Source organism: Pleurodeles waltl, chromosome 4_1 (assembly GCF_031143425.1).
Source record: "Pleurodeles waltl isolate 20211129_DDA chromosome 4_1, aPleWal1.hap1.20221129, whole genome shotgun sequence".
In the NCBI taxonomy this organism is placed as follows: Eukaryota; Metazoa; Chordata; class Amphibia; order Caudata; family Salamandridae; genus Pleurodeles; species Pleurodeles waltl.
This window is the reverse complement of record NC_090442.1, coordinates 522,869,846-522,892,123: the sequence shown is the minus strand read 5'-3', so window position 1 is coordinate 522,892,123 and position 22,278 is coordinate 522,869,846. Positions and strand designations below refer to the sequence as shown.

Below are 22,278 nucleotides of genomic sequence, written 5' to 3'. Positions count from 1 at the left end.
GGGATTTTAAAGTTAGGAAACAGATTTAAATAACCTTAAATATTCACTAAAAAACAAAGTTAGGCTTACATTTTATACACACAGAACCATAGAAATTCAGCAGTTATACATATCTCAAGAAACTATAACACTTGCCCTAAGATAACTATAACTCACGCCCTTGACATGCACTGCTAATTACTCCACATCTTGCATCAGTCCTGACATCTTCTATGACACCATTGATAATATCACTGCAATATTTGCAATAAAATTGATGAGAAAACTGTGCATGGTGTGAAGAGAAGAGTTATAGTTTCTTGCGATAAGCATAACTATAACTGCTGAATTTCTATGGTTCTATGAGTCTAAAATCTGAACCCAACTATAATGTACCTGTAACCTTTGCTTTTTTAAGTGAATATATATACGTATATATACATATATTTTAATATTTGTTTATCTTTTTTTATTATTTAAATGTTCAGTTGATTTTGTATTATTTAATTTTCTTATTAAGTTTGAGACAGCTTTTGCTATATATATGTTTGTTAAGTTTAATTTTTAAAATATTGTTATTCACTGAAAAAACCAAAGGTTACAGGGATGTTATTGTTAGGAAATAGAATTAAAAAATCCACAGAAATTCACTTAATAAACCAAAGGTTACAGGGACGTTATAGTTAGGTTCATAACTCATGCCCCCGCCATACACAGTTTTTTAATAAATAATTTTACAATAAATGTGACAGTGATATTATAGATGATGCCATAAAATATTTCATGTGTGCAGTAATATTTGGGGTAATTAGCAGTGCATGGCGTGGGAGCGAGTATAACTATAACTGAATTTCTATGGTTTTATGTGTGTAAACTCTGAACCTAACTTTAACTTTAACGTTCCTTTAACGTCCATGTAACCGTTCTTTTTTCAGTGTATTTCTATGTTTTTTTTAACATAAAGTAATTTTATTTACTACACGCTAATTCAACCACCACCGTGCATGGCCTTTGGTGACGGAGGTTGGCCTCCCTGTGGCCAGGCCCTGTGACCAACCCCCTATAACCACCCAACCTCGCACCATGCACGGTCTTTGGCCATGCGCAGCGGGGATTGGCCGCAGGGCCTGGCCTCCCCTATAACGACCCAATACCCCATCACTTACAATCAGAAATATTATGACAAACAGAAAAACAATATATTGACAAGTAAAAAGAGCAATATCACCTTTCTGAATCTACCTTAAATTTATGTAGCTGAAAATAATTTCAAGCTGAGAAATGACAACTGACACACCTAGACTGGAACTCTCAACCTTCTATGTAAAGGTCTGAGACCTTAACCACTAGGCCACAGGTGATTCCCTACTCTGCAGTGCCCAGACATCTCTATGACCTTCAAGCTAAAGAAGTTGATGGGGAAAACACATAAATGTTCCATCACAAGGAATGTTTAACATTCACAACACGAATAAATAAACAGACACACTTCCATGAGATACCAGGATTTGAACATTCAACCTACTGAGTGACAGTCCAAGATTTTTACCAGTTGTTGCAGCAAGAGGTAGTGGATGCCTTTCTCTACTGGTTCTGGAGGGGGCTTTGTGCCCAGATTCCTTCATCCTGCCAAGGACAGAGGTAGTGGATGCCTTTCTCCACTGGTTCTAGAGGGGGATTTGTGCCCAGAGTGCTTCATCCTGCTCGTGGCGGACACAGTAGCGTCAATGCCCTTGGCGCTCATGGGCCAGCGGTGCTTGTGGCGGCGGTGTCCTTGGCAGCGGTGCTTGTGGCGGTGGTGTCCTTGGCAGCGGCGCTTGTGGCGGCGGTGTCCTTGGCAGCGGTGCTTGTGGCGGCGGTGTCCTTGGCAGCGACTCAGCTGCTGGCGGTCCTTTCTGGCCCAGCGGGGCTGGTGCTGGCGGTCCCTTCTGGCCCAGCGGGGCTGGTGCTGGCGGTCCATTCTGGCCCAGCGGGGCTGGTGCTGGCGGTCCATTCTGGCCCAGCGGGGCTGGTGCTGGGGGCTAGTGCTGGCGGTCCTTTCTAGCCCAGCGGGGCTGGTGCTGGCGGTCCCTTCTGGCCCAGCGGGGCTGGTGCTGGTGCTCGCGGTCCCTTCTGGCCCAGCGGGGCTGGTGCTGGTGCTCGCGGTCCCTTCTGACCCAGCAGGGCTGGTGCTGGCGGTCCCTTCTGGCCCAGCGGGGCTGGTGCTGGCGGTCCCTTCTGGCCCAGCGGGGCTGGTGCTGGCGGTCCCTTCTGGCCCAGCGGGGCTGGTGCTGGCGGTCCCTTCTGGCCCAGCGAGCTGGTGCTGGCGGTCCTTTCTGGCCCAGCGGGGCTGATGACAGTGGCCTCCTGGGCAGCAGGGCTGATGGTGCTGGCGGTCCTTTCTGGCCCAGCGGGGCTGATGGCGGAGGCCTCCTGGGCAGCGGGGCTGGTGCTGGCGGTCCTTTCTGGCCCAGCGGGGCTGATGACGGTGGCCTCCTGGGCAGCAGGGCTGATGGTGCTGGCGGTCCTTTCTGGCCCAGCGGGGCTGATGGCGGTGGCCTCCTGGGCAGCGGGGCTGGTGCTGGCGGTCCTTTCTGGCCCAGCGGGACTGATGGCGAGGCCTCCTGGGCAGTGGGGCTGTTGGCGGTCGCGTCCTGGGCAGCGCGGCTGATGGCGGTCGCCTCCTAGGCAGCGGGGCTGATGGCGGTCGCCTTCTGGGCAGCGGGGCTGATGGCGGTCTTCTCCGCCGTGCTGCTCTTCCCAGACTTGCTGGGTTTCTTGTGCCCCTTCCCCACCTTGGAAGGTGTCGCAGCTGACTCCACACTCCCACCTGTACCCCTGGGAGCGGCTTTGGTGGCTGCAGTCTTCCCCCTCTCCCGCCAGGCAAGGGCCAACTTTTGATGCTTGACAGATGGTGGACTGTCCGTGCTGTGGCTCCTGGCCCCACTGGCTGCTCTGCTGCCTGGTGCACTCCAGAATCCGGTGACTACTGGCACCACTGGTCCCGGAGATGTTGTGGCTGAGGTGCTAGGTTGGGACCTAGAGAGTCGGGCCCTAGGAGACTGACTGGGTGGGGGAGGTGAGGGAAAGAGGTCAAGGTTGGACAGGAAAAGTTTTTGGGGAACATTGGGACGGGTAGCTGGAGGGGGTTTGGGAGTGGAGGAAGAGGTTGTGGTTGTAGGAGGTGTTTGTTTGGTGACTTTGGGTGAAGGTGCATGCGCTGGAGGCTGTCGTGAGGTGGATGGCTGTTGGGTGGGTGTGTGCCCGCGTTTGAATGGTAGTGGGGGTGGTGGCTGCACGTGAGCGGGGAGTGGTGGTGTGTGTGCTGGTGAAGGAAGTAGTGGCTGTAGATGTAGTGCATGCAGGTGTGAGTGGAGACGAGACAGGGAGGGAGGAGGGAGACAAGGAGGAGGGGGACACAGTGGAGGCAGTGGATGTTGGTGTGTCTGCATGTGTGTGATGCTTGCGTGAGTGCCTGTGGGATGTGTGGTGCTTTTATTTGCCAGAGCTTCCCTTGTGTGTTGACGTGTGTGCATGCTGGTCTGATGGTGTGCTTGGGGTAGGCTGAGGTACAGGGGTGGGGGTCTGGGTGGAGGCAGTTGGAGGGGAGAGGCTAGAGACAGGGACAATAGCTGCCATCAGTGCTGAGGCCAGAGTCTGAAAAGCTCACTGAAGGGCTGCCTGACCAGAATGAATGCCCTCCAGGAATGCATTTGTTTGTTGCAACTGCCTTTCTACACCCTGGATGGCATTCAAAATGGTAGACTGCCCAACAGTGAGGGACCTGAGGAGGTCAATGGCCTCCTCGCTGAGGGCAGCAGGGGTGCCTGGGGCAGGGCCTGTGGTGCCTGGGGCGAATGTGATGCCCACCCTTCTGGGTGAGAGGGCACGGGGCAAAGGCTGAGGGGCTGCTGGGAGGGCGGTGCTGGTAGGGGGGTGGCAGCTGTACCTGTAGATGTGGGGGGGGGGGCACAGATGTGGCAGCCACCACAAGGGAGCTCCCATCAGAGGACGAGTCTGTAACACTGGTCTCAACTCCTGTCCCCGCCGTGGAGCTCCCCTCGCCCTCCGTCCCATTGGTGTATTCAGACTCCGTAGTGTCGCCCTCCAGGGCCATGTGGGATGCAGCTCCTTCCTGCTCCAGTGCCACTGCTCCTCCGCCTGATGATGCTAATGCACACAAGAACAGGGAGGCCACAAAAAGGGGGGGGGGGGGACGACAGAAAAAAGACATGTTGAGTGCATGCATTACCGCTATCATTGGCGGACACGACAGACACAGAAGCCCCCTGCACTACGCCGCACACTTGGGGTCCACTGTTCAATCCCTGGGACATGGCCTACAAGTCTATGGGCGACATCTGCACACATGGATGTCACAGGATCCTGACTAGGTGTAGTTGCCACTGTACACAGGTGGGGTGGGGTGGCACAGGGTCTGCCAGAAGAAGGGGACCTAACCAGCACACTCGGCCTGGCCTAGGGAAACCCACAGCCCACCTCCCCCACCCAGACACCTCCACTGCACGCTGAATCAGCTGAATGAGAGTGTACTCACCCCCTTGTGGCTGCTGTGATGCCCTCAAGGGCCCATCCAACTCCGGGTACGCCACCGCCAGGATCCTGAACATCAGGGCGGTCATGGTGCGACGGGCACCCCTCCCACGTTGGGAGGCCATCCCCAGCTGGGCCTCCGCCGTCTTCTTGCTCCAGCGGCGAATGTCCTCCCATCTCTTACGGCAGTGGGTGCTCTGTCTGTGGTAGACCCCCAGGGTCCGGACGTCCTTGGCGATGGCACGCCAAACATCCTTCTTCTGGTGGGCGCTGACCTACAGGAATTGTACAGGGGAAAAAGAGAAGTTATTACCAACTGCACCGTCAGTCATTGGCCCCCATCCCTACCCTTGCCATGTGGCACATGCACTCACCGTAGTTTCATGCACGCCTCATTCTCCCCCCCCCCCCCCCCATCTTTCATCCACCCCACTCCACACAGGCATAGCCCATACAGCATGCTCCCAGTGTACTTACCTGTTTGTCTGGAGGACCGTAGAGTAGCGTGTACTGGGGGAGGACCCCATCCACGAGTTTCTCCAACTCCTCCGATGTGAAGGCAGGGACCCTTTCCCCAGATGCACGAGCCATTGTCTCTTCCAGACTGAGGTCACAGCAGCACTTGCAGTGTAGGTCCTCTCCTGTCGAAGATCAGGTATTGAGTGATTGAACAGATAGAAAATGGCGGTCACGTCCGCGGCAGTGCATACCGTCACCGCCGGCGTACATTTTCATTGGCTCCTGGGACCCATAGGCTCCAATGTTAACCAATGCAGAATTGCGCCGCGGTCTTCGACCGCCTACCGCGACGGTGTACAACGCCAGCGCAGTTACCTCACATCCCATTGTCCCACTTTACAGGTCAGGCAGCCGCCATTTCAGGGGCCCACATGGCTTAAGTTTTAACTGAGTCACACATACCTAGGCCTTGCCTCAACACTCCTACATGCAAATTTCAAATTATGATTCGTGTTATGTGTAAGCTGTGGGTACGTACCTCTGAGTTGGTTGACTCTGTGCTCGCTGTTGTTCGTCATAGGCACCGTCCGCTGGGACATGTGAGGAGATGGCGGCATCCTCCGGTGTACAGACCGCTGGTGGACCTGTCGACAATGGAGGAAAGACATGTGATCATTACCTACAGGCTTGATCGTGCCACAATCCTGGAACTGCGTGCCCAGTTGGAGCCAGACCTGATGTCAGCTATCCGCCATCCCACAGGAATCCCCCCTCAAGTGCAGGTGCTGTCCGTACTCCATTTCCTTGCAAGTGGGTCATTTCAAACAACAGTGGCCATAGCATCAGGGATGTCCCAGCCTATGTTTTCCAACGTGTTGTCCAGAGTGTTGTCTGCCCTGCTGAAACACCTGCGGAGCTACATCGTTTTCCCTCAGGTGGAGGATTTGCCTACAGTGAAAGGTGATTTCTATGCCTTGGGACATATCCCCAATATCATAGGTGCCATTGATGGGACACATGTGTCTTTGGTACCCCCCTGCAGGAGTGAACAGGTGTACAAAAACAGGAAGAGGTATCATTCGATGAATGTGCAGATGGTGTGTTTGGCAGACCAGTACATCTCCCATGTTAATGCCAAATTCCCTGGCTCAGTGCATGACGCTTACATCCTGCGGAATAGCAGCATCCCTTATGTGATGGGGCAACTCCAGAGGCACAGTGTGTGGCTATTAGGTGAGCACCTGGAAGCTAGTCAGCGGAAATGGTTGTCTGGGTCTGGGGATATCCCTACAGGTTAGTGTGTGTCTAACAGTTGCCCCTCGCCATTTGCAGGTGACTCTTGTTACCCCAACCTGTCATGGCTACTGACCCCAGTGAGGAATCCCAGGACAAGGGCAGAGGAATGGTATAATGAGGCCCATGGGTGAACTCGGAGGATTATAGAGCGGACCTTCGGCCTCCTGAATGCCAGGTGCAGGTGCCTCCATATGACAGGTGGATCCCTATTCTACTCACCAAAGAAGGTGTGCCAGATCATCGTGGCCTGCTGTATGCTTCACAACTTAGCTTTGCGACGACAGGTGCCTTTTCTGCAGGAGGATGGTCCAGATGGAGGTGTTGTGGCAGCTGTGGAGCCTGTGGACAGTGAAGACGAGGAAGCAGAAGAAGAGGACATCAACAACAGAAACTCAGTGATCCTGCAATACTTCCAGTGAGACACAGGTAAGAATACATACCTGCCTACTACATGTATGGTCACTGAGTTGTCACTTTCCCTTACGATTTCACAGATGTGGGTCCCACAGTGTGACATGCTTTGTTTCCTCATGGGCTAGAGCTGTATGACATAGGTATGTTGACATTACAATTGTAAGAGCATTTTGTCACTGTAATTGATAATACACTATTTGGAAATCACAGACAGACTCCAGATTGTTTTGTGCTTTAAGGGTGTTTATTTAAGTGCTCAATATTGGAGGTTGCTGTAAAATGGTGAGGGGTGATGGTGGAGAAATGTCCATGGTAGAGTCCAGTCTATTAGTCTCACAGGTGCATTGCCCAAATGGGCATAGGAAGTGGAGCTGGGGCAGTTTGAAGATGGGCAGGGTGACAAGGTGGGACAGTGGGCTGACAATCAGGATGGTCTCATTTCTTGGCGGGGTGTCTTGGCATCGTTCTCTGTCTTTGTCCTAGATCTCAGGTCACTGCCCCCAGGTCCCTGTTGTTGTTGGGGTGGTAGGTAAGCCTGGGTTCCCTGTAGTGGTGGACACACTGCTGACTGACGTGTCCTGGGGACAGAGGTATGGGCCTGCTGGGTGGGTGCTGTGCTGGTGTTTCCAGAGGAGGGAAGCTCTGTGGTGGCCTGTGACAGTGTCAGGGGAACCAAATGTCCCGAGGTCACAGAATGGCCAAGCTGGTCATCTAGATCCAGTTGGACAGAGCTGCTGTCATCACTGTGGGCCTCTTCTGTTGGTGGTGTGGACATGTGTGGACCCTACTGTCCGGTGACGTTGGGTAGGGGTCCTGAAGGGGTATAAAAGGATTTTTATTGCATCTGTGTGCCATGGTGTGCAATGGGTGGGTGACTGTGCACCCCAGTGCTTGCATTCCTGTATGGGACCTTGTGTGATGGTGGTTTAGGGGGGTGTATGGGTAAGTGCAGTGGCCATGCTTTGGTGATAGGTGTCCATGCTTTTTTGTTGCATGCAGGGCTTGGTGTTGGGATGTGTGGTTTGTGATATTGGGACATTTGTGAGGAGTTGGAGTGATGGGTGTGAGGGCGAGTGTGGGGTTATGTGGATGGCATGCAGGTAGGGTGGGGGATGTAATAGTTAATATTTGACTTACCAGAGTCCATTCCTCCATCTACTCCTGCGAGGCCCTCAGGATGCAGAATCGCTAAGACTTGCTCCTCCCATGTGGTTAGTTGTGGGGGAGGAGGTAGGGGTCCGCCGCCAGAGCGCTGAATCGCAAGGTGGTGTCTTGAGACCACGGAACGCACGTTTCCCGTAGGTCGTTCCACCTCTTCCTGATGTCATCCCTATTTCTTGGGTGCTGTCCCACTGCATTAACCATGTCCATGATTCTTCGCCATAGCTCCATCTTCCTAGCTATGGAGGTGTGCTGCCCCTGTGATCCGAATAGCTGTGGCTCTACCCGGATGATTTCCTCCACCATGACCCTGAGCTACTCCTCAGAGAACCTGGGGTGTCTTTGCCGTGCCATGGGGTGGTATGGGTGATGTGTGGGGTGATGTGTGTAGTGATAAGTGGGGTGATATTTAGTGGTGTGTTGTGTGAGGTGCGTGGAAGTTATGTGGCTGATGGTATTGTGTGCCTGTGGATGCTTGGTAGTAGTTTGCAGTGTCTCTCTGGCCTTCTTTCGGTATTTTGGTCGTAGGGGTTTGTGGGTGATGTGAGTGTGTGTTTTATATTGTATTGGGTGTGTGGGAGTGGTGTGTGTATGTGTATCAGGTGTGTGTATTTCGATTTGTCTAATGTGGCAGTGTTTTGTAAATGTGTGTGTATTTTGAGCGCGGCGGTGTGTACCGCCAATGGAATACCGCGGTTAAAAGAACGCAGCGTGGATTCGTGGGTTGTGATAGTGTGGGCGTATTTCTGTTGGCGTGACGGTGGAGTTTTTGTTATCGCCTTTGGTGTGGCGGACTTGTGTGGGTATCTGAATTTTGGCGGATTCCGAGCTTTGGGTCATATTACCTGTGGCGGAATTCCGCAGCCGCGGCAGTGTGTTAGCGGTTTTCTGCGCGGCGGTAAGCGGCTTTTACCACCAATGTTGTAATGAGGACAAATGTTTTCATCTCTTTCCCTGCACGCATGTTTGTTAGGTGATTCCCTTACATTGAAATAGGAGTAAAATGCACTTAACAGTTTTATATTCCCAGCGCAACATCCAATGAGCCCAAAACATGCATCTAATTATACAGCTTTAAGACAAAAAAATTAAATTGCGAAGAACCAATACTGAACCACTTCTAAGGATCAACAAGCATGCCATGTCACGTTTGAAGCTCATCCAGGCACCAGGCAAAAAAAAAAACAATATCTTCTGGATAGCCGCTCCAAACATACTATGCCAAGCTTGTGGCTGCCTTAGACATGGTTTATCAATGGCTCCTGAGTGCTGCATTTGAAAAGACTAAACATAATCTATATTCTGCTCTGCACACCTACACCTTGATAAATCTCCCCAATTAAGAGATTACAGCATACAGAAAGACGGTAAGTATTTAAAAATTGAATTTCTTATTCTTCTTTGCTTTACTCTATCCATAAAAGCAGCTATAAGTTCACTGCAACATGACTGAAGCATCCCTACTGAAGGGCACGAACACTCATGGCAAACAAGTCACATTATAAACTCACATTACTAATCAATCATATTCAATTTATTAGCTTCCTACTCATCCACGCACATGTACTTCTGAGCCTTCAGAGGGGTCTTAGGCATTATTCAACTGCTACTGAACTACAATACAATGGTTTATCACTACTGATTTAAAAAAATCAGGAAGGTGGGGAAAATGTGCAATATTTCTGAATAGAAGTTAGACCTCAGAAGAGTCTGTAGAACACCCGTGCACTGAAGAAATAGTTTAATTAAAAGTGATAAAATTAATCTGCCTAAGAATATCAGCGGTACTCTAAAAAAAAAAAAAAAAGGGCATGTAAATATATAAAAAATATTTTGTACTTTTTTGTTTGTTGAAAAAAACATGGCCGTATTACTCATAAAATGTGAAACATTCATACCTTAAAATGTTTTCTCCTCATTCGGGTCATGTTCATTAACATAACACCAGAATTAATTCCAGTTTTCCCATAGTATGGGTGCCTTGCAAAGCGATTATACCATCCAATGCGAGGTTCTTCGTGTTCTGGCGCCATTGCAGCTATCTGAGTAGCATTAAATGTTTTCAGTAAAGCCCAAATGTCATCCACAGGCCGTAAAAAAAGGATGTCTGTATCGACGTACAACAAGGAATCCACGTGCTTAAGTATTAACTATAAAATGAGAAAGATAAAAAAGAAAATTAGAGGTATACTTCGAAATATATGCTATTTACAATCTCAAAAGCAGTATACAGTTTCAAAATACAGCACTAGACACACACAAAAGAGCACTGGCAATGCCAAAAGGTCTTTCTAAAGCTGCAGGTTTTTGCCTTTGTCAATGCTTGTTTTGGTATGGTTTTGTAAAACGTTATTTTTTCCAGATACTCGGTACTCCCAGACATTAAAAAAAATTGGCTAATAACAAAAGTAGTTTTGGCCTCAACGCACTTTGCTATAATAGTGCCTGGCACTGAATGAAAGTAGTTTGTGTGTGGATGCACTCTTTGTTCAAGAGCAGAATCCATCATTCACAAGTGAATTTAGTCAATGGTGAAGTCATACTGTATGTTACAGTAGGGGAAAGAAAAATGTGAGTGTAAACAAAACACAAATGAATCAACATGACGTTGCCAAAAGCCCCTATACAAAATATATGCATTATACACACATATATATTTATACATACACACACTAAAAGTTTAAAGAGATGTTATAGTCGGGCACGGTAATAATCTCTTAATTTGCATTAAAAAAAAGTTAGACGTTCACAGAAAAAAACAGAGTTAGGTGAAAGTATCATTTATTTCAGAAATTCAGCAGTTATAGTTACCTATAACTGGTACCCTAAATTAACTATAACTCGCTCCCCAGACATGCACTAATTACCTCACGTATTACATCACTCATGACGTGTTCTATAACACTGATAACATCAATGCAACATCTGAAATGACATCATTGATGACAACACTGTATGGCGGAGGATCGCTGCCAGACATTGTATGTTAGACCACTGAATGCAGGAAGGAGAGTGGCAAAAAAACTGAGGGGAAATACAAGTATCTAGTCCAGTCTTATAAATAGCCTTGTGACAGGCACAGTGCTTTAAAGGAACTGATAGAGGGCAGCCAGTAAATTTGCCAAATGTGTATGGAAATGGGCAAATCCCAAAACTGTATGTGTTGCTGCATTTTGTAGTACCTGCAACCAGTTAGCCATGACACTGCCTTGAGAAACAATACCTGATATCACAATAAAGATGCCAAGTCTATTAACAAGTATATATACTGCCCAGAGGTGAAAATATAATCCAACAACTGCAGCAAAGTGACTTATACTTGACAGAACCGTCATGCATTAAATGAATGCAGTTGAGTTTTTTCGTATTAGGGAATTTGCAACAAACCTTTTTCAGATGCTTCATATTGTTAACTGTCTCAAACATTAAGGGGCTATTAAGGTGGAAGTAATCAAGGGAGCCTCATGTTTAGCCGTCACCAGAATGCTAGCCCTACCAGTTCCTGCAAGATCATGAAAGTTGTTAGAAACATTGCTACCAAGTTGTTGCTAGTGATTTGTCGCTCTGGACAGATTTGGGGTGTTAACAAGTTAATCACATTTTAAGGAGAACCATTGTCCTAGTTACTGTCTCATACTATCGTTATGTTTTTTGACACAATTACATTTTATTTTTGCTCCACTTGGGCTCAAATCGTTGAGAGCTTTGCATCAAGACTTTTACCTCGAATGGGTTCCAATATAATGGCTCTATAGGCTTTAGTACTGAAACACATTCTTAAGCATTACTAAAGAAGGTGAACATGAGACCAAACAAACACTCACTGAGATGGTTATCCAGTGATCCACGTAGAGACTTAAATCACAATAGTGGATATCTGCCTTCATTCTGGAGATAAGGTGCTATCCTACTGTAATAACTCTGATATCAGCGTGGTAACCAAGAGGAAGAGGTGGCCGTAGTTTCTTCCACTGATAACGTTATTATAGAATACACAATAGGAACCTATTACTGGTAGGGGGTAACAAGATGTATTTGACAAAATACAACTGTCCAACAGCATTATACAATTCGGTAAGACATAGGATTGTCCAACAATGTATCACATCTTCCAATGGCCTCCCCAAGTTTTGTTGAAGGAGGAACCTATAGTCATATCCACCGGTTCTGGAGAGTAATAGGGGTGGAAGGTATGCATGTATTCTAAAGGAAATTGATTAAAAAATAGATTACGATTAAACCACTAAATATCCGTTTTATTGTTTTTTCTGGTGTGAATGGGTAAGAAGAATATTTTTGAATAGGTCTAATACTGGACAGCTCCAAACTCAACATGTGTTTAATCTGTCCTTCCTCAAAGGTGGTAATTAGGAGGATCTAGCACTTTCATAATATAGTAAAAATAGAGATGGAACAATTACTCTGAAATAAACAGGAAAACTAGAACATATTCAACAATATAGTTGCAGACCTGTCCATGGCACACTCCTGAGAATGGGTTCATTAATGAAAAATGCTATCTTCGTGGGCGAATCTCAAACCCTTCCACTGGACCAATTACAGAACCTCTAGAAGTCCCATGATTTAGCATGGTGATACACAGTAGTTAGGGAGTGTTTGCAAGGAAAAAATGAAATATAGTTGTAGCAAGAATGCAAACTGAGCTCAAACACAAGCTCTTGACAACCATCACATACCTCACATAAACCTCCCAGCTGATTTTTTATATCCGTTATGTAACCATAAACCTCAAGAGAATGATTATTAATAATGAAGATTTTTGACTTTTAGGTCAATATGGCCTTACTTAAAGAAGTTACAAAAATATCTCACCGGTAGAAATAATCTTTGTGATGCACAGGGTTTAAACAGTTTTTTCCATTCTGCTGCATTCTCCGAAGGAAAGGTAATTGGATATAATGTGTACGTAAATTTCTCTGGAAAAGCCCAGGTATTAAACTGCAAAACAAAAATATTGTCAATGTCAGTTGAAGACACTGTGTAAGCTGTGTGTTCTAAAGACTAACAAAATGAAGAAAATTGGTTATTCACCTGTACTACATTTCAGCAGCTTAATATCATTTATAGATTCAGGTGCTATGATTTATTCTGTCATCTACTGGTTTGATAGGGAAGTGTGTTAAAAATGTTAGAAATGTGTTTTATACATTTTGGGAAAAAATACAGCATGTCACTCGAAGGGAAGTGAGTATATATTGAAACGCTCCTATGATGACATCTATAAAGTCACAAGGCTGCACACTATGGGCCTGATTACGACCTTGGAGGATGGGATACTCTGTCACAATTGTGCCGCTTATCCTGCCCGCCATATTACAAGTTGCATTATGCCCTATAGAACTTGGAAAACGTCTGGCGTGATATCCGTCAAGTTTCTGACAGAGTATCCCATCCGCCATGGTCGTAATCAGGCCCTATATCTTTCAACCTTTTTATACTGCATCTTTTCTTCCGTAGTTCCAGTATGTCAAAATAGCCTGCATCTCTTTGTGAACGTGAGTAGGCCTAAAGTAAATTTGTAATAAAACTGAAGATGTAAAACTTAGAGAAAATCAATGGTTATCTTTTGCTTTGTGAATTTGATATAGATTCACAAAGTGTGCATAAAGTACCAAGAAACATCCTCCTTGCAGTAGTCTAGTAATCCTAAATCCTTAAGTATCACTTTGCTCATCTAGCCTAACTCTTGAGTCTGAGTCAAGATAGTGATGACCTTCCTGTCTAAATGTGACAAATGGTTAACTGGCCTCCCTAAATTACTCTGCTCATTAGGCCTTTAATGTAAGTAGTCCCCTATCTGGTGGAGGTTTGAATGTGTAGAGAATATCAACAGTCCAATTGTCTGATTCGTACCGGAAGCCTAAATCACCTTTAGGTAGACCTTTACATGTGGCATGCAAACAAGAGGAGCAGGAGAGAGTGAACTAGTTATCTGCGACTGTGGGTCTACAACTCTGCCTTGGAGTTAATCAAAAGAACTCCCCCCAAATAATGGAACATACTCCCCTGATGAATGTAAAATATCATGAATATTGTCAGATTGCTAGGATTGGCTCAATAAAACCTGACTGCTATTATAACTGAAATATAAGCAAAATAACTACTTAGGCTCCATCTATCATAATGCACTATATAAGATACGGGAGGAGCGACGCAAAAAGTCAAGTGTGCATCTCACACTTTTGAAATACTAGAGGTTGACATGACTTGAAATCTGGTGTGGAGTGATCCCACAGTACTTTTGTCTCCGATTTGTCACGGGAAGCTTGCTCACATTTAATAACAGATAACATCATGCAATACAAATCCCTGATCGCTGTCCTGGTGGATACGATCGGTATGATTTGTGTCATGGGCACAGATGTGCACCGGTTATTGTTCAAGCACATGAGCAAGAATGCACATGTAGCCATTCAAAATACGGAATTCATACGACATCTTAAGATTGGAGGATTCAACAGATCTAATGCAGAGTTTCCAGCAATAATCTAGATGGACGAAGCAGATACTTTCTAAAACACTGCCAACATGCTGGTACTGGCTACACCCACTTGTAGAATGGATGGCAACATGTTGTGGTCTGCCCTAACATAAGCTACTTTTAGATAAATGAGAATGAATGAGCTTGTTGAGGCCATCAGGAAATGTGAGATCTTCTGCATTGTACAGTAGGGTGGAGGCAGTTTCAGTTTGTCTCAGTGGCTGGATTGATGGTGATGAAGCAAGTGGTTTTGTTTTTGTTGTCAGCATCCTTGTAGATATTCTAACTGCATTCTTTTTAGATTCCTGCTGCAGTGTGAGAGAAGGAAAATCAGGCAACAGTTGACAAGTACAAGGGCCCAATCAAGGAGATTTTCATTATACCCACAGAATTAGTGAAATCCTTGGGGAGGGATGTGGCTTGGTAGAGCAAGATGGAAGACTCAAGGCTTTGAGGCTCCAAGATGCCCCACATTTAATTCCAGATAATCGTGCAGGTGAGGGACCGCTGGACGCCTCAGGTGATTGATCTGCTCTCTGCAGCAGACTAAGGACGGCAACAGAGGAGGAAGCTACCTTGCCTGCAGAAAGGCTCAGCCTATGCAGGAGAAAGCAGTTAAGTTGGAGGAGGGCCACGAACAACGTGACCCCGTAAGCCGTACAGCCCTATTCTAGCTCCAGTTGCAGGTCAGCACTGAGAGAATAGGGGCGTGGACTGGTCCCCAAGTAGCAGATCAAAATTTGAGACTGTGACAACTTTACCACCTGAGACATAAGGCCTCATTACGACTTTGACAGTCTTATTGCAAAACCACTGCGGTGGCAGGCGTAAAAAAAACGCAATGTTGCTGGTAATCTGACCGTCCTATTAACAGTCACACTTTGAAGACCGCCACAATACAGCAAAAAAAATCAACACCGTCAGGACTCAGGAGGGCAGGAATGAGGCTGTTCCACCACCAGCACCACCACACAGACAATCTTCCACCCACCAGTATACGACCCTCAAATCACCACAGCGGTTCTACCATGGTGGAAAACCATTGGCGGTCTGAACGCCGCGCTCAGAATACACTCCTGCCAGAACACACCACCACACTGGGCAATCTGAATACCCCACACCTGACACACATACACACACCAGACACACCAACTCACAGCACTATATAACACACCCCCACACAGCCCACGACCAACACATACACTGAGAAGCCACAAACCTATTACTCAGCACTCATACAACATAGGCACATTTACACTTCACACTCACCACACAACTGCACGAACAACATTATACACACACATCACAACTATACACAAACACCACAATCAACCAGCACGCACAACAAAACACCCCCCACCAAGCACCCTATACACACAACACGCACCCCCACCCACAACACAACCACCATGTCACGTCAAAAGCACCCACGCTTCACAGACGATGAGTTGAGGGTCTTGGTCGATGAAACCATCAGGGTGAAGCCACAACTGTTTGGAGCACAGGTATAGCAAACATCCATAGCCAGGAAAATGGAGTTGTCACAGAGAATAGTCGACAGGGTCAACTCACTGGGCAACCATCCACACGCAAGGGAGGACATCAGGAAGGGGTGGGACGATCTATGGGGGAAGGCACGTTCCATGGCTTCGCAACACCAGATAGCCGTGCTTCAGACCTGCGGTGGGCCCCCACCTCCTCCCCCAGAGCTCACATCGTGGGAGGAGGTCATGGACATACTCCATCCTGAGTGCCTGACTGAAATACCAGGAGGACTGGACTCAGGTGAGTAACAAATACTCCCAAGGCACTAAACAACCTGTCCAGAATGCTTCCTCACCACCCAAACACTCTCCAAATCACCCCATCTCCCACTACACCTCCCACCTTATCAACAAATGCCCCTCGCCTGCATGCCACACCACCACCCTGGCCCAATGCCCACACACCCCCTGCCAAGTGCATGGAAAGCACAGCCGATAACTATCACTACCACTCCCACAATGCACTAGCCCAGCCACAGCAATACCAGCAATGTGCACTCCACATCACATCACTTGGATGTATGACTATTGCACTAGCTACAACAACTGGATACCTCGACTGAGGAATACGACATGGCAATGACAGAGATTGGAATGGCGCAACACAATGCAAAACAACCCCTATGGAGCATGGTACACATGTCACAATCCACCATCCACAAACTGTTAGCACAGTTGCACCTGTCATTGCCTTTGCTGGGAAGGAAGTCAAGCCACTGTATGCATCAGACAAACAGACAACCAATCACACCTCCACCATTTAACCCTTTCTCACTCCATCCACAGATACTGTTGCCACTGGGGAGGATACCAGAGACAGCCAGCCCTCCTCAGGATGAAGGCCCCAGTGAGGACAATGGCACAGAATGTCTGGACATTGACGACATACCTTGCCCATCTGGGACCCCTGGTCAGTCTACCATTCCCTGACACCCTGCCAACATCAAACCCCACCCTGTGGAACCAACATCACAGCCAACCCTTCATCCCCAAACCTGTGCCCCAAGGACTGTACAATCAATTATGTGCCCCACGGTACAGGGACCTGAGTCACCCCCTCACCTCCCAAGACAATGAAGGTTCTGCTGACACTGGAAGTGGGCCTATCGTGCCAGGGGCACAGGCACACGAGGGAAGGCGCATGGAAGGGGTCCTGTGGGCCAGATGACGGGGCAGCCAAGGCAGTCACCTGACCAGCAAGCCCTCTCCCAAGTCCTGGGAGCATATCATCAATCCCAGGACAGGATGGGACAGATAATAACCATGTTGGGGGAATACCACCCGGAGGTCATGCAACAGTGGCAGGCCTACTATGCAACCATGGCCTCCATTGCAAGGGTGCTAAAGGACATCAACACCACCCTGTGTGCTTCTTCCACCAACCAGCAGGCCCCTCTTCCACTAGGCACATCACATCTGAGTCATCTACATCTGCGGCAGCTAGTGGAATGGAGGCCCTGCCAGGGGAACCCCAGGCTTCAGGCACCCCTCCCTCTGTACCTGAAGAACCCCCTGCAAACGTGAACGTTCATCCAGACATCCGGCTGGAGCAGATGCCAAGACCAAACCCACTGCCAGGAAGTGACCATCTCTTGATTACACTCCCTTGTGTGCAACTGAGACTCCCTAATGACTGTTCACTGACATTACTCCATTTTCCAATGGCACATGGACACTGGACCTGTGCTACCAACAGTGGTGCCACCTACTATGAGGATACCATCTACCATGGCCGCACTTATCACCTGTTTGCCACTGTATGCACAATACAAACTTGAGATCACAGCAACTGCATTTGGGTCTTTATTTGCACACATACAAATGTTTAATCTGCAAAATGCCATGTGGGTATGGCCCCCTAATCCAACAGGCAATGAAATGGACTGTAGAGGGAGGCATCCTCTGCAGGAGACACTGTACAACAGAACAACAGAAATGGTCCAGGGTAAATGTAATGGAGTCACCAGTACAGCCACACACAACAGTAATCCAAATATCCAACCTGCAAAAAGATCATGACAGAGACTACCATCAGGCTTATAGGCATGGTACCACACAAAGTACATATGCAGTACACAGTTGTCCTGTCCAGTGTAGATAGCCATTTAAACAGGGCACAACAGATATCAATTTCACATCACCAGTCTCAAGTAATACATCACAAAACACTCTTGCTGCCATCTGTATTGCGCTAAACTTAACTGTGAACAGTAATTGGATCAAGCAATAGGTAGGAGTGCCAAGGATGAACAGGACACAGTCACTTTCTGAAATAACATGAGAACAGGAGAATGCAGGACACACACCACAATGCAGCGCTGTCCATAGGAGATGTCAATATTGCAACCTGCAGAGAGTGTACACATGGTAGAGAAGATACATTTTCAGTCAGCAGCTTACATGCATTCACTCACCTCACACAACACACACATAGGGATAGGAACACTTTACACCACTACTGATAATCCAAATCAGGAGGATCACTGACAGCAAAGTATGCTGAAATAGTACACATGCAAATACACACACAGCATACCTGTATGTTACTGGAAGTACTGATTGATGAGCTCTGCCTAGACTCAGCTGCACCTTCCTCATCTGCCTCCTCATCACTTTCCACTGCTGCATCACCAGCCACTGGTCCAGCTGCCTCTTCATCATCAGCTAGTAAGGGTATCTGACGTCTCAGGGCCAGATTGTGGAGCATGCAGCAAGCATACCTTGTGGGGACTGTAGAGGAGTGCACCTCCAGAAACGTGCAGGCACCTGAATCTGGCCTTCAGGAGGCCAAATGTTCTTTCTATTACACGCCTCATCCTACCGTGAGCCTCATTAAAACAGAGTTTCCCTTCAGTGCCAGGGTACATCACTGGTGTTAACAGCCTGGGAAGGTTAGGATATCCAGAGTCACCTGTGTGCATAGAGGTAGGACCTGTCACAATACAGGTACAGACACAGGGAAGATTGTGATGACAGGTGCCATTACAGAGACACACATCCAATTGCATACATACCAATGAGCCAAGCTCTCTCTCTCTCTGTAGTTGTGCCATTATGTGGGGGACATTGCTGTTCCTCAGAATGTAGGAGGCATGCACAGATCCAGGCAACTTGGCTGTCACTTGGGAAATGTATCGGTCTGCCACACACACCACCAGCACATTGATGGAGTGGTAGTTTTTCCTGTTTCTATACACCTGTTCATTGGCACTGGGAGGGACCAAGGCTACATGGATGCAATCTATGGCCCCTATCACATGAGGGATGTGCCCCACATCACAGTAGTCTGCCTTCACATAAGGCAAATCCCCTCGTTGGGGGAACCTGATGTAGCTGTCCATGTGTTTAAGTAAAGCACACAGTACATCCTTCAGTACAAGACTGAACTTTGGCTGTGATATCCCTGCTGCCAAGTCCACTGTAATCTGAAAGGAGCCTGTGGCAAAAAAGTGTAGCACTGACATAACTTGAATGTGGGAGGGATGGCATAGGGGTTACGTATGTACAGAGATCCATGATGGTCTGATGACTCAGATGATAGGTCTGAATTATATGCCTCTCCTCCAGGGTTGCAAGGGCCACTAGAGGACGGTACACTGGTGCATGTCTCAACATCCTCATGACACAGTACTGAGGATAGAAAAGAGAGATTGTACAATCTGATATGCATGCTAGCACTACATTTCATTGTTGCACACATCTAACACTTTTGACATACCAGCTATATGAGGTAACTGTGTCATGCATGTCACATGTATGAGCCAAACAAAGATGCCACAACATAGGCGTACTCTGCATTCAGCTGGTAAAAGTGTGTGGCACACTTATTTAGCTGTATCAATGAATGCAATGTGCAGAAAATTGCAGCCGCCTGTTCTGCAGCACTGGACAGATGGAAATAACCTAAGTCCGCCAGCGTATGTCACCATGGCGGAAGGCGGTTGCAACTGCTGTGCACCTTCTCACTGGTTAACACTGCTGCTTATGGGGGCTGGGGCCAATGGCCATCACCACCGGCGGTGATGGTCCTGTACGGGGCGGCCGTGACCGCCATTTTCTGCTGCCTTGGTCACTTGACTTTTGACACTCCTGCAAGCAAGAGCTCCACTACATGAGCTGCTGTGTACTGTCTCTGGGAGCCATCATGCCACCTCCTACAGGTGATAGGGCCCTAGCCTTCACCCAAGAAGAGCTTCAGAAGCTATTGGAAGGGGTCTTACCCCTGTATGGACAGCCATATGGGGCACCAGAGGAGCAGGTGAGCCCAATGCCATAGTCATGCATGATAGGGGTGTGTGTGAGGGTGAATGGTGTACGTGTTCCGGTCAGAGGGTAAATGCATGCAGGGGCATGGAATTAATGTGTGTGATGCGTTAGGATGGGCATGTGTAGGCATATGGTGAGTCTGATGTCTATAATCCACTGCTGTCGATTTGGTGCCTGTCTGTATGACTTTCTCCTTCTGTCTGTGTCACCCATGCAGGTCAATGCCCATCAGAAAAAGGGGATCTTGTGTGCCATCGCGATAGAGGACCAGCTGGCGATGTCCTCCCAATGAGGGAGGGGTGCCCATCAGACTCAGACCACCCTAATGGGCCGCATTTTTTGCGGTGGCCTACCCTGAACTGGATGAGCATTTGAGAGCAGCACAGCAACCACAAAGGGGTGAGTAATCGCTGTAGCCTGGGACTTGCCTGGCCTTAAATGGGATTGGGTGCCTCATTCCTAGCAGGATGACATTGTAGTACATGCTACATGTGTATCAACATTAGGGAAATTGTAAATTGGCACCCAGGCAGTTTATTTTGTAGATGTGTCTCCATGCATTACAGTCATTGGATGTAAATCTTCCTCTTCCATGTCAGTAATGTAGTGATGCACCTGGCCATACAATGGATGTGAGTGCCAGTACCACTCTGAGCATTGTGTATGACCAGCTCCTGCCATCAGCATCAGTGGCCCTGAGGTATCAGTCCACTGCCATCTGTGTAGCCTACCTGCATATGTGACTGTGTGACTCTCCTTTATCACTGTGACTTGATAAATCATGTACTAGTTCTGGATATTGACAGACTGTGGGCATGGCAATACAGTTCCACCACAAAACTGGCCTTCATGGGATAGGATTATTGGCCTGGTGGCTGACTGGGCATATATAGGTGATCTGCTGGCTGTAGAGGATATGAAGGTAGGCAACGTGGGATTCTGAAATATGTTGAAATCATGAAGTCAGATTGCACAGAAAATGCATTCCTAGGAGCAATACTTGTGGGGATGTGGCCTTCCAAACTATGGTTTAGTATTGGAGATAGTAAGTGCCCTCTGAGGACCCTTATGTGTCACCATGCTGACAAATCCCGAGCTAGTCCAATGCTGCATTGCTGAGTGACTGCCTACTTCATGTCGACATGGATATCTGGGGGCACCTCTGATGGCCTGTGACTCTTAGAGCTTGCCTTGGCTATTAGGTAGTAGCAGATTAGGATTGGTTTGGGTATTGCATGACACATGGCGTGTTGAGGTGAAGGTGATTTTTGTGTTCTGTCTCTTCAGGCTGCTTTAGTGTTAGTGGTATGTGCATTAGGTGTACTGGCAGTGGTGTTTGTCTATGTGTGCCTACTGCATGCAAGTATTTACCCCATGTGATGTGTGTTGTCTGGGCTAGGAGAAAGGTTTTGCCATTTGTAGAATGGTATGTCTGAAGGTGGAGTTGTCATTGCGCGTATTCCAACTGGAATACCTGCATGTGTGGTGGCATGGGAAGTGGTTCATGATGTGGTATGTGTGTTCCAGAGGTTAATCTGTTGTGAAACTGCACTCAATGGATGTGTTAGGATGGTGAATGTGTGGTACGTGGCCCACTGTAGACACACTTGGCAGTATGCTGAGTAGTGATATAGGTGTTTTGTGTCAGCAGCTCTGGCTCTGTGATAGGGTCTGACTACTCACATGTTTATACCACAGATTCACATAGTGCACATCAGATGTGAAGTGTTTGGGTGTCTGACTGGTACTGGCTAAATCTGAGTTGTCCTCCATAATGGCATTACTATACTGAGTGGGCAGCCATGTCTAAGGACAAGTAGGTGGTGTGTGGTTTGTGAGTGGAGTTGTCTTCACTGTAATGGACATGTTACAGAGGACATGGAGTAATTAGGTGTTGTCACTGTAGAGGCCTGCTGTGTTATGTTGTGTCAGATGCACATCCAATGGGTGATAGGGTATGGAGAGGTAAGATGTGTATTCAGGTATTCTATTGATACTGCATCCAGGGCATGCTGTACCAGCTTCAAAGGGCATTGGTTGGTATCCTGGGGTTGAGTGTAGTAGTGCTGTCTTACTTAGGTATTACTGTAGGTTCGAGGGTTGGCAGCCAGGTGTGGGTAGTGG

General features: G+C 47.7%; 1 protein-coding gene across 3 annotated transcripts in view; it reads right to left on the bottom strand.

The window, feature by feature from the left end:
- The window catches only part of GXYLT1 (glucoside xylosyltransferase 1), a 131,492-nt gene that overhangs the window by 46,101 nt on the left and 63,113 nt on the right, over window positions 1–22,278 (bottom strand). For 2 of the 3 annotated variants that reach the window (XM_069228850.1, XM_069228849.1), the window contains 2 exons: window positions 12,676–12,801; window positions 9,741–9,992 (listed from right to left, as the gene is read on the bottom strand). In XM_069228850.1, the coding sequence (XP_069084951.1) occupies window positions 9,741–9,992; window positions 12,676–12,801 (378 nt within the window). The remainder of the gene's footprint in view (window positions 1–9,740; window positions 9,993–12,675; window positions 12,802–22,278) is intronic. The other variant, XM_069228851.1, reaches the window with a different exon arrangement.